The sequence below is a fragment of the Pantherophis guttatus genome, chromosome 3 (genome assembly GCF_059756535.1).
Source record: "Pantherophis guttatus breed Tessera chromosome 3, ASM5975653v1, whole genome shotgun sequence".
NCBI classification, from domain to species: Eukaryota; Metazoa; Chordata; class Lepidosauria; order Squamata; family Colubridae; genus Pantherophis; species Pantherophis guttatus.
Genome location: NC_142065.1, coordinates 56,456,629 through 56,470,398, shown reverse-complemented (window position 1 = coordinate 56,470,398; position 13,770 = coordinate 56,456,629). Strand labels below are relative to the sequence as shown.

The following is a 13,770-nucleotide window of genomic DNA, read 5'->3' as shown; positions in this document are numbered from 1 at the left end:
TTCAATTTGTTGATTCTTGGAATGTAAACTTTCACAGAGTCTATTTAACGTGCTAGAAAAATTCAATATAGGTGCATATTACATTCCTTCAAGTCTAGGGCATTTAAATGTATTTGCAAGTATGATGGGCAAAGAATGAAAAAAAAGAGCACACTGGAAATGAATGTATCCTTATTACTTCTTCCTTACTACGATGCTAGTTTAGTTTTATTTAGAGTCATGGATCAGCTGCCAGAGAATTCCAAAGGAAAAGACAGTACAGAGAATAGAGACAAAATATTGATTTTTTTTTAAATGCTACATAATGTTAACATGTAAAATTTATAAAGGATCAAGAAAGCTTATTAATCACATACATAGTGTGAAAGTAATTGGACTGTGTAGATTATTAATATTTAAAAATTGCAAGGCCTAAATTGTTCCCTTTACACCTCGCAATAGCAATTGATCAACTATTTTCTACCTCAATGGAACCTTTACAGAAGCAACTGCTGATTCCTGGTGTAACTAGAAATTGTATATATTATAAGAGACTCAGAGTACAGAAATTGAAAATGTTGATTGGACTATATTGGTCTTGGTCTTGAGTCTTTATAGGAGCAATTCTGGGAATCACGAAACAAAAAAGTAATCTCTTTAGCATCAAGGAAAACTAAAATGGATTTGTTAGTCAAATTTAGCAAGATGGAATTTATTATTTTCCACAATATAAAAATTAAAAAAGAATTTAGCCATTGCACAATCTTGTTTAACTTCTTTCTAGATGGGAAGTGACTCAGAAAGACAAACAGGAGCACTTATAATTTCATTGAAGGTTTTTTTGGGGGGGGGATTCATGGTCAAAATAAACAGCAGATATTGTCAGCATCATCCAAAAGCTCCAAAAGGTCTGATATCACTAGATTGTATATTGTTGTCCCCTGAGATACTTGAAAACTAATGTTGAAGTGATTAAACAAATTAATGTAATATTAAATATAATGTAATATTCCTAGCCTGAGAACAAACTTGGCTATTCCCACCTGCTAGGAAAGCTACAAGTACAGTCATAATTGATTATACTCAAAACATTTTATGTACACTGAGAGCATATGCACCAAAGACAAACTCCTTGTGTGTCCAATCACAATTGGCCAGTAAAGAATTCTATTCTATTCTATTCTATTCTATTCTATTCTATTCTATTCTATTCTATTCTATTCTATTCTATTCTATTCTATTCTATTCTATTCTATAATGGAACACCATATAGTGCATGCCATATATGTGATCTGGATTGTTCTATGGATTTTCATACTCTGTTTAACATTAAAATTTGCATTCATATTTCGTGATTAATTTTTTATTATTTCTGAATGGTTTCTAGCTTTTTTTTTTACCATTATCAATCTAACATTTACTATCAGCATATTGGACATGGCACAAAATCCAAAAGTGATACAGTTCTCATCCACTCACTTAATATATGGATGAGGATTTAGAGCAGGGAAGAATGTATTATTAGATTATTAGGCTTGATTTCCCATTTGCAATACAAAAGAGTGCAAGGGTCATATTGGGGATAGGCTCCAATGTAAACTTACCCCTCTGCCCATCAGGCCATTGTTGAAAGGAAGGCCAATAAAGCTGAAGGCTGCCTCCTGTATAAAATATGGATTCAGGATTCGGATCTCATTGGGCTCTCTTGGAACATGGGTTGCCACAGACTTCCAGAAGCCATCAGAAGCACTCTGTAAAAATGCAAAGGACCATTGCAGATAGTTAGAGAACCCAAGTCCTGATTTCCTTTTGAACTCACCAGCACTGCTGAAAGGAAATACAAATTAGGAACTACATCCAGAATCTAACAGTTAATTGTGAGAAAAATTGGGAAACAATGTAAGAAATTAAAATAATGGGTTTTTTAAAACTATTCTTATTTGGAACTTTAAGATAGGTTCTATCCATAGATTCAAATATCTTTCGAAATTACATCTGATTTATAATCCAGGCCTTCTTAATGAACACAACTGTTTAGAAAACAGAGGGGCAATGCATATTAAGAGGGGGAAAAAATCACTAATGGTGTACATTGGCTGATCTCACATATTAAGCACATTTGGTTAGAGGATTCTCTGGGAATTCAAGGGCTAGACATGAATTAAGAAACCCCCCCCGGAAAGACTCACTTTCAGAATACTAACAAATAAACTGCAATCACGAGAAATCGAATTCAGATTAAGGGCATTTTAATTTTGATTGAAATATTGTACACAACAGCTACAATAAATAATTTACACAGAGAGCTTTCATACTTTTATTTCAAATTCATATTTCAAAAATTTTACACAAGACATACTCCTTTAATGGAACACAACTCTTTATGGAGAAGAACAGTGGAAAGAAAAGATGCATTCAAGAATTGCATGGATATGAACATATATCCATATCCATGCAAACTTTTTGCTTTTCTGGAAAAATGAGAAAGATTAAACTTAAGGCAAGATGTGCTTAGAAGAAAAAAATATGATCCCACTGGGCTGTTCCCTAGGCCGACCAATAAGATTGGTAGTATATTCTTTTGTTTTCACAGTGGGCTATATAGACAGTGTGCTCTTTGCACTTGTGGGCTGTAGGGAAAACAGAATGTCTAGAGAAAAAAAACACCTCATAAATCCAGGACAGGGAGAACTCTGACATATTAGGAAACTAGGCTCTCAGCTCATGTCTAAAATGGATTACATATCTTTATTTACTATAGTTTCGTCTCTGCTTCTTTTGGTGCCCATGGGAAAAAGAATTATTTGAAAATCTACAACTGAGGAAAGATTAGTTGAGACACATCAAGTAGTTACAGAGTGTCTGCTGTAGCATTGATCTCTTCCAAAACAATCCATTAAAAAAAAAAACTTGTTAAAAATACACTAGTCCTGGAACTTAATGAGCCATGTAAGATTGGGATCATATTTCCAATGAACTCCACCAACACAATCCTCAGTGGATCTAGAAACATACCAATTTCACAACACAGTAAAATGAGAAATTGCTCACGGCTGTATCTGTTTCAAATTAAAACATGCAAACGTACAATTAACAAACTGTTTTTAATAATTCCCATGAGTCATTTATTATTTACCTGCTGCCAAAAAGAGTTACAAAATATATTGGAATTTAATGATCAGCTAACAAAATGATCCAGTGGGCACTGTACTGATTCCTATTCTTCCTTTCCTTTTGTCTTCTTTCCCCCCACTATCCACTGAGACTGTTTTCCACTTTAAACCTTTATGATTATCTAGCAATGGTTAAAATGTACAGTACATGGGAAAAATCTTCCTGATAGATGCATTGAACCAGGAGAATATAATATGTAGTCCTTGATTTACAACCACAATTGAATTTCTGTTGCTAAACAAGAGTTGTTTGCGCTGTTGGAAAAGCCTGCTATAACTTCCCATATACATTCAAATACTTACATTAAAAACTTCTGCATAAGGCTGAGGCCAATCTCTATCTGGTGACATGGGAGAAGATCATGGTATATAAAGCAAATGATTCATTTATATAGTAATATTTGCATAAGCTACATTGTAATAACACTTGAATAAATTGTATATGACCTAGGTCAGCAATATTCATATGGCAAATGTGTGTGTGTGTTTATGAAAAAATGTTCTTACTGATGTACATGACTTATTACTTTAAAGATGAAACACTTGCCTCTCCAGCACAAAAGAAATATTAAAAATATGCACATTTTGGGGAATCAGAGTTCAAAGAGATATATTGTACAGATCAGCAAGTATTCCGCCGTTCCCTTAAAACTTTCCTTTTTCAACAAGCCGGGCTGGCCTAACAAATCCTTTTAAATGATTTTAAATGATTTTAAATTTGTTTGTCTTTTTAAATTTTGGGCCAAATTGAGATATTTCCTTTTAATCTGTTCTTAATCTATGTATTATGTATTATGTATTTGTGTGTTTTTACTTGGCTGTACACCGCCCTGAGTCCCTAGGGAGAAGGGCGGTATATAAATTTGAAGTAAATAAATAAATAAATTTGAGTATACCGATATGGAAATAAATGTAAATGAAAACTGGATGGAAGAAATGTTGCAGTCTCCTGGGGGGGGGGACCCTCATTTGTTTTTACCCTTAAAATTTAATTAATGCATTTTATTTAATAAATGTAATCACATTAGGTCTATTCCCGTAACTAATATGCATTCTCTGATAGGGTAACATAATTTATGTGGCTATTTGAGAAAGCAGGAAGAAGTAGGCTGTGTTCTTGGAAGCATAGATTCCAGTTGAAGAATATGTTGGATGTGTTTTGTCTTAATTCAGGCTTTATCAGGTCAAAAAAAAAAATAGTAACTTCGATTTAAAACTATTAAAGACTTCTTAATAATGAATTTGCAAAATTTATGGCCCTGAGCCACATGAAGTCCCTCAAAGCCTTGAGCATGATTCCTTTGTGGTCTCAATGATCAAACCTGGAGGTGATAATATCAAGATTTGGTGATTCTTTGCTCTTTCAGAGCCGGACAACTTGCCATCATGGAAGGAAGCATGAATTCTGCTTTGCATCAGAGAATTCTGTATCGGAATATCAGGTTATGTGCCCATCAGCTGAACAGTAAGACAATAATCCAAAATACACAAGCAAATTTAAAAGAGAATGAATTAAGAAGAGCAAACACAATGTTTTGGAATGCCAAAGTCAAAGTCCATATCTAAATGCCACAATCCTCAAATATTACTGAGCTGAAGCAGTTCACCATGGAGGAATGGAACAAAAGTCCTATACAGTGACATAAAAGACTAATTACTAGTTATAATAGTAATAACCTTTATTGTCACTGCACAACATATGTACAATGAGATTGGTGGAGCTCCCTCTGTGCACCCCCCCCCCAACACAATACAACTCACAGTGAAGACAGAAAATCCCAAACCCAATAAATCATATTAACAAACACCCAGTCCTATTGAACCAGTGTGAACATGTTACATGTTGTGTCGGCCCTGCAAGCCCATCGTACTACATAGTTATGATGTTATTTTGCATTCAGGAGTCTGACAGTCCACGGATAAAACTGTTCTTCAGCCTGTTTGTGTGGCTGGCTATGCTTCTATATCTCCTTCCCGATGTTAGGAAGGTAAAGAAGTATTGACCAGGGTGTAAGTCATCCCTGAGGATTTTCCTTACTCTTCTAAAACAGCGAACCCTAGCAATCTTGTCTATTGGTATCAGGGGACAGCCCATGATGTTTTGTGCTGTGCTCACCACACTCTGTAATGTTTTTTTATCTGCGGCTGTCAAGCCGGCATGCTATACTGTGATGCTTAAAGTAGTATTTAGCTGCCAGCTGCTTGCAATTACTGCGAGTTCAGTTCTCACCAGTCTCAAGGTTGACTCAGCCTTCCATCCTTCCGAGGTAGGTAAAATGAGGACCTGGTTTGTGGGGGCAATAAGCTGACTTTGTATAAAATAGAACACCGCTTAGGGCGGGCCAAAAAGCCCTACTAAGCAGGTATATACAAAAGTATGAAGACTATTGCTTAAAAGCATTGTAAGCCGCCCTGAGTCTCTGGAGAAGGGCGGCATATAAATAATAAATAAATGCAATAAGTGAGGATGCTTTCTATTGTAGGAACCAAATTGCATTTGGTTGCAATTACTGCAACTAGATATAAATAATTGTTTTTTAAAAAATATTCTCTCTCTCTCTCTCTCTCTCTCTCTCTCTCTCTCTCTCTCTCTCTCTCTCTCTCATATACACACACACCAACACACATGAAATTCTGATAACATTCAGATCTGCAAAAATTCAAACAATCCAAAATAAAGCAAATATTTTTCTATGCATGAAATTATAAATTTCTTTCTTATTGGGATGAGGACACTCTTCAGGATAGGGAGCGGGAAACATCCCAACTGCTGTGCAGTTAATCTGACTCCCAAGAAGCAGAAGATAAGACGATTAAAGAGTAGATCTGCAAGACTCATAGATTTATCTTCCATTTTATCCTGAATCAAAATGATAACAGTTTTTATTCTCAGTGCATTTTGAAGATACAATAAATATTTTTTAGCCAGGAGGCACATTTTGAATTCTAATAATAAATTATAAAATTTATAAAATCTATAAAATTATATTTACTCATGTAAAATAGCTATCAGGACAGAGGCTCATCTTTTCAGTGGCGTGGAAAATGTGACCAGTCTCAAAATATCCATTTCCTTAAAAGTAAACTGATAAGGAAACCTCTCTCGAGCTTTCCAAAATGCTCTTTATCCTTCAACTTAGCTTCATTGCTTTTTTTCCAAGAAAGGCTAACATGACCTTGGGCCAGTCATTCTTTCTCATCTTAACTCATCTCACAGAGTTGTGGTGGGGAAAATAGGAGGAGAAAGTTGTGTTGGCTATGTTCTCTGCCTTGAGTTATTTGTAAAAATAATAAAGGTAGTAAATCTATCAAATAAACGATGTTTGGAAAGCATCACTGTTTCAATGAACTGAAGAGGAAAGTTTCAGCTCTGCCTAGAATTTGGCTAAAGTGGGCAAAAGACTGGAATCTGGAACACCATTGCGCTCTCCCACAAGAAGTCACATGTGTATCAGAGTTTTGTTTACAGAAAAAAATGAGTCAAACTTCTAAAAAGTACTTGAATCAAGAAAGAGCCAGAGATGTTTTAGTTACGAGCTAAAGCTTATAAAATAGATTTGGGAAAATGGAATCATTTTATCTAAGGAAGTAGGCATCAAAGCAGGACACATACAAACTGAGTTTACTTACGCCTTCTCCAGATTCTCCCTATGTCCAACCCAGAGTGGAATGTATTCTGTCACTTCAGCAAAGACATGATGCATGGAAGAGTATGTACAATATAAACAGAAGAGCAATTAGAAGATGGAATACCTGGTTAGTATCTTAGCTTGCAAGTGAATGAATGTATTTCCCTCTCCTTTGAACTTGTCAACATTTAGCCTTCTTTTTCTACAGGATACTAAAATTGCTTTCATTATCGGATGGGGAGTTGCACTCTTAGAGCTATTTGATTTTCTGGCAAATGCATGTGCCAACAGTAGTTGAACAGGATAGGATTAAGTTGGGAAATTTTAGGGAACCCTTCTTGATGTTAGCCAAATGCCTGAACCTGACAGAACTAAGGAAAAGCTCTACTGAGAGTGTTTAAAGAAAGAAAGGTATTTCAAGAATTTGTGGAGGATGATATTAGCACTGCTAGTTTTTCTAATCCTTTGCATTAATGTGTTGGATATACTCAGAAAGAAAATGCTTATCTATTTTTCATCACAGAAAGCCAAAGAAAAAAGCCTTAAAAAGTACTGTTGCTAAACTCTTTCCAAGCACTTTGTTTACCAATATCCCATTAAGTCACTTCCCAGAAAACTAATTTTTATATAATTATTTGCAGGAAGGAACTATTTCCTTCAGTGAACAGTGAACTCTCACAACAAAAAATATTTGTAATCAAAGAGAGTTATATTATGAAAATAGAACCTGAGCAAAACAAACACGATAGAAATTTCCTTGGACATTCCCACCCTTGATTGCAAAATGATCAGAACACATTGGATAGCACCATTCCAACTAATTGATTGTATTAAAAGGTATCAGCAGCAGCTCACTTTTTTTTTTTTTTTATATGCCGCCCTTCTCCGGAGACTCAGGGCGGCTTACAATGCGTTAAGCAATAGCCTTCATACTTTTGTATATTTTATACAAAGTCAGCTTATTGCCCCCACAAACTGGGTCCTCAATTTACCCACCTTAGAAAGGATGGAAGGCTGAGTCGACCTTGAGCCTGGTGAGAATTGAAATCGCAGTAATTGCAGGCAGCTGGATGTTAAATGCTGCCTTAGTACGCCACTCAGGCTCCTAGATCTTCATCTTGAGAGAAAAATATCCAAAAGAAAGGAGAGCGAGAGAGAAATAAAATTATCACGCCCTCGTCACCTCTCGCCTTGACTACTGCAACGCTCTCTACATGGGGCTCCCCTTGAAGAGCACCCAGAGGCTCCAGCTGGTCCAGAATGCAGCAGCGCGGGTAGTGATGGGAGCAACATGGCGCTCCCATGTAACAGCACTCCTGCGCGAGCTGCACTGGCTCCCGGTGGTCTTCCGGGTGCGCTTCAAGGTGTTGGTTATCACCTTTAAAGCACTCCATGGCATAGGGCCTAGCTATCTCCGAGACCGCCTGCTGCTACCGACGACCTCCCATCGACCCGTGAGCTCCCACAGAGAGGGCCTCCTCAGGGTGCCATCAGCCAAACAATGTAGGCTGGTGGCCCCCAGGGGGAGGGCCTTCTCTGTGGGGGCTCCCACCCTCTGGAATCAGTTGCCCCCGGAGATAAGAAGAATCCATGACCTCAATGCCTTCCGTCGTTCCCTGAAAACCCATCTTTTTCAGCAAGCCGGGTTGGCTTAAGAAGAAATTTTTAAATTCTTTTAATTAGTCTGTGATTCTTAACTTTCGGGCCAAAATTTATATATATTTTTAAATGTTTTAATATTTGTATTCTATGTTTTTTTATCTTGGCTGTACACCGCCCTGAGTCCTCAGGGAGAAGGGCGGTATATAAATTGGAAATTAAATTAAATCCCCAAATACATAAAAAGTCAAATGATCATTAGAAATAACTTTGATTTTTGTTTGTTTGTTTTGGATTATCAATTGGTCTGTTGGCAGTTGGTCAGTTTTCCAATATTAGGCGAGCGCCAATCTGGCTGCAGTGACTATGTGTAATATTAAATACTTTATTTCTTTCCTATAGTTTTTTCTTTCCAAGAAATCTATAATTGCGCGGAAATGGACAACCTAACATTTGAAATGAAGGACAAGGTAGACTCAAAATGTTATATAGCGTGGAATAGGTGGTGTGATTGGATAACTCGTAGAAATGAGAGTAAATGAAAAATTTTGTATGATAATAATAATTAACAAATATGCACCATTAATAAGATAATGGACGTGTGACCAGACACTTTTTCTTTTTATGTATTGTCGTTTGTATTATTATGTATGTATTTTGTATATACATAGTATAGTATTTTACTTTTATATGTTTAATAAAGTTTTGTTTTTAAAACCAAAAAAAAAAGAAAAAAAGGAATAACTTTGTAATATTGGGCACTAGTATCTAAATTGTTATTCTTCCCTCTTCGTCACTATTTCCTTTCATGTCATGTCATTTTACTATAAGAATATTGGCAATGATTATGACAACTGAGGTGCTTTTTTAGCTGAGGAGGAGAGTAAAGATATTTTAGAAATATTTTTGTTAATAAATAAATGAAAGTTGGGCAAAAGAGTGAAAGAACATAGCATTGCTCTTGGATATTGTACATTTTTAGTCTAGTGTGCAATAATATCTAGCACTAATCAATTTGCTAAAGTGAATACAAATTCACTATGATTTTACTTTATTAATAAGTTTTAAGCAGAAAATACTGTATGTGGAAACAGAGAAAAAAGTTCTAAACCTAGTGCCAAGGAGAAAAAAACGTTATGTAACAAAATAGAAAAATGGGCAGAAGATCAACAATGTGTTTCTTTCTGTCACAGATAAGTGCCAAATGCAAATTGTCACCTGTTGTATCTATAACAGTCACAAAGTGATTAGGAGCAAAAGAATTCTGCTAAGGACGAAATACAAAACTTCTAGGTGATATTAACAGAGTAAACAATCTTTATAGGATTAGAGTTTGTAGGCGTCATTGTCATGTTAAAAACAAGAAGCAGGTGATTGACAGTAGGAAAGTAGGAAACAGCAGAGAACTAGGGTTGCAAATTGATCAGCTAAGCAGAAGGTATGAATGTACAATTGTTTCAATGAGTACCTAGCTTCCAGGGAGCAGATCTGCTCCCTAAGCCATTATGATAATGGCACTGGATAAACTGGCTGATTATCCATACATATCCCACCAACAAGAAGAAAAGTACAAAAATAGGGGAAAGAAGCCCTCAATACATTTATACAAGAATATTTTTTTGGGGGGGGGGTTGTGTCTGTGTAAGCCAAACTCATCTATAACATCTTGGCTATATTTGTTCTTCAAAAGTTATATTGTCCCCAATTTAGTGCTCACCAGATGTGTAGGATGTGGGAATAGATCTGGGAATTAAAGGTCAACATATCAGAAAGACACTAAATTAAAGAAGGCATGCTTATGATGCTCCCTCAGGCAAGCTTTACTTATTTGAATTGCATTTTTCCCCTTGAGATGCATTGATGAAGTTATCAGCTACCTCCCTGGATGAAAATATATTTAGTGGGAAAATCTCAGAAAAATGGATTCCTGAAGCTATGCAAAAATGCCATTAACCAACAAGGAAAGACACAAAGAAGGGTCTTCCAGGCTTATCCATAATTACAGAAATTAAAGAGATGTCTTATGAATATTTTGTTCTTCTGTGTATTAAAGGATAATAATACATTACACACACATATATATATTAAAATCCTATTGTGTTTTTTTTTTAATGTTGCATTTTATTGTATTTTAAAACAACTTTTTAGATAGTCATTGCTTCTAAAACCAACTCAAATTTTCAAGTTTCAAAGCGCTTCATAATCAGCACTGTAGAATAAGTCAGCTTTGCAGGAGGGAGGATTATGGATGAGACAGTAGCTTGGTTAAGGCCTTCCAGTGAGACCCTGGACAGAAGCTTCATCCAGACCAGGGGCTTATTTGCAGCTCAATCTCTTATCTACAACACTAATCTTATATGAAGAGAGCATTCTCAGGTTACCACTTCTGTGCTCTAAATCACTTCTCTCAACCCCTGCCCCCATATGTTCCAGTTATGCCTCTGCAAGGACAAACATGCACACAGAGCTTTCCCCCAGGCTGTGGAGATCCTAAGCAAAGAAGTGGAAGACAGATAAAGTGTTATGCATCCTTGCTACCACCTTACTCAAATGGAAAAATTAAGCAGTTGTCAAGTTCTAGAAATAACAATGTAGGGTTTCTATTATAACTACTTATGTGTAAGATGCAGTTAATCTTCTGGGTGGTAAAGCATAGACATTTCTTTAACTAAGTTTTAGAAGTTTTCACTCAGAGCTGTGTTGTGCATTATGATAAACTGTGCTTACAAACAAATTTGTTATGTTTTATTACTTTTTATACCAGAGATCAATACTCACATACAGTATTGTATACCCTGAATGCACACTTAAAAACCAGAATGGTTAGATCAACAAGAAAAGAACAAACTTTGAATATAAAAGCTGCTGTAAGAGGAGATTTCTGCACTCTATGCTCCAGGAACAAGTATGTGAAAATTACAAAGAACAACAAGAATTTGAATGGAGACCTGCCCAGAAGCTTGGAATGTATTGGGGCAAGTAATTTGGGTTTTTCTTCTTTGTAAGAAGAAAGCAAGGGCCACAGACCCCCAACCCTCCAGAAGTACATGTGCTTGTTTTGCCCCACCCAATGAGGAATGCAGTTATTCAATCCGTGTCACCACTGCACAAGGATAGGTAGAATTAACATAATGACAACTGGGAAGTTTTCTGCCCAAACACAGCTTGATTAAATCTGAGGTAAGCACTTCCACTGAGCAACTTGAGTCCCATCAGGTTACATTTGTTCCCAAGGAGTACAGACAAGGAAGAATAGCAAAAAATAAAATAAAAATAAAATAAAATGATGAGATACTCAGTGTACTGGCAAAATGTTGTGAGTATGTGTTCTGCATAATTTTCAAGTGCATGCAATAAGTGGTTCCCAAACTTTCAATTTCACCTATCTTAAAGTCCCTCAAACAAATGTAAGGTCTGAGAATTAGAGTGTAGAATTTATTTTGGGGCCAGAAAGAAAATAGGAAAGTTTTAAAGGCGAAATTTACAGGTAATCTTGAGGTTACAATGTCAGTTATGACTAGGATTACCTTTTCTAAGTGATGCTACCATAAAGTGTGATGTCACATGACACATCACTTAGCAATGGTAGCTGTCCTAACCCCAGGAGCCTGTGCATCATTAAGCAGGAAGCAACAGGAATCCCAAGCAAGAAGTGTAGAGGTGGGCAGAGTTTTGCTCCACCATTGCTACCAGATCGCCGAACCAACAGCCAAGATCGCTACCAGACCGGGAGATCCGGTCCGATCCGGGAGCATTTCATCCCTGATTTGTAGGGTACGGTGTCAACATATATCATCCACAACTACTGATAATTTCTATGACTGATATATGAAATATTTTATATTTGCACAAATATGATATAGATTTATGAAATAAAACATGTTTAAAATTGTTAATGATCAGCATGGATATGCAGCGTATTTTTATTGTGGTAAATAATAAATAAAGTGCCATTTATGCATGAAATTATTGCACAGTTTACATTTTAGATAATATTTACATACATTTTTAGATAATATTTACATACATTTTTAGATAATATTTGGGTATCAATCAAAACAAACCATGAATTTGGCTGTTAAGCATGGTATTTTTTAATGTGAAATAACTAATTCTTTGAGTTTCAGAGAAGTCTCCATAGTTCCGGTATATTAACATAAAAAGCTTTGGATCACTTCTGCACTGTCATGGCTGCAATCTCGACTTTTTTTGAGCACTTACTGCAGATATCCTTGTTTGGAGATTAAGTGCAACACAGACTAGACTAGAAACTAAACCTGCATACGTAGCTTAAGAGAAGAAAACCTATGGTAGTCAGGAGATAGGAACTTTTTTGAAATGCAACCATTGTACAGGTACTCCTAAACGTACGGGCATTTGTTTAACAATGGTCCAAAATTAAGACGATCTCAGAAAGAGTGCTTTTCAATCTGTAAAGTACTTCCAGCTGTCAAAAATGTGACCCCCACAGTCACATGGTCCTGATCCAAATAACCCACAATTATATAATCACCATTTGCAATCTTCTCTGTTGACTTTTTAAAGAATAGAATAGAATAGAATTCTTTATTGGCCAAGTGTGATTGGACACACAAGGAATTTGTCTTGGTGCATATGCTCTCTGTGTACATAAAAGAAAAGATGCATTCGTCAAGAATCACAAGGTACAACACTTAATGATACAGAACAAATAAGCAATCAAATCAAGAGCCTTGGTGGCGCAGCAGACTAAAGTGCTATTAAGTAGCACCAGCTACCTGCAATTACTGCAAGTTCAAATCTCACCAGGCTCAAGGTTGACTCAGCCTTCCAGCCTACCTTTCGAGGTAGGTAAAATGAGGACTCGGATTGTGGGAGCAATAAGCTGACTTTGTATAAAAAAAAACACTGTGGGGGGGGGGGGGCAAAAGCCCTACTAAGCAGGTATATACAAAAGTATGAAGGCTATTGCTTAACGCATTGTAAGCCACCCTGAGTCTCTGGAGAAGGCAGAATATAAATCGAATCAATCAATCAATCAATCAATCAATATTAGGAAACAGTCAATATAAATCTTAAGGATACCAGCAATAAGGTTATAGTTATACAGTCATCAGTGGGACTTAGTAAAAAGTTTGACACTGTTGAGGGAATTATTTGTTTAGCAGCATGATGGCGTTTGGGAAAAAATGTTCTTGTGTCTACTTGTTCTGGTGTGCAATGCTCTATAGCGTCGTTTTGCGGGTAGGAGTTGAAACAGTTTATGTCCAGAATGTGAGGGGACTTCCTTAGAAGTTCAGTGGGGAAGCCAGTTGGGAAGGTTGCATGCTATTACTGCTTGCTGAGATGACTTCCTTTTGTCTCTGGGGGCTGGCTGAAAGAGCGAGGGCTGAAACTTTCTGACAGGCAGC

At 36.4% G+C, this 13,770-nt stretch overlaps 1 protein-coding gene across 7 annotated transcripts in view; it reads right to left on the bottom strand.

Annotated features, from left to right (window-relative positions):
- Positions 1-13,770, bottom strand: part of ST3GAL3 (ST3 beta-galactoside alpha-2,3-sialyltransferase 3) — a 203,742-nt gene that overhangs the window by 45,793 nt on the left and 144,179 nt on the right. For all 7 annotated transcript variants that reach the window (XM_034414877.3, XM_060689876.2, XM_060689878.2 and 4 more), the window contains one exon: positions 1,584-1,730. In XM_034414877.3, the coding sequence (XP_034270768.1) occupies positions 1,584-1,730 (147 nt within the window). The remainder of the gene's footprint in view (positions 1-1,583; positions 1,731-13,770) is intronic.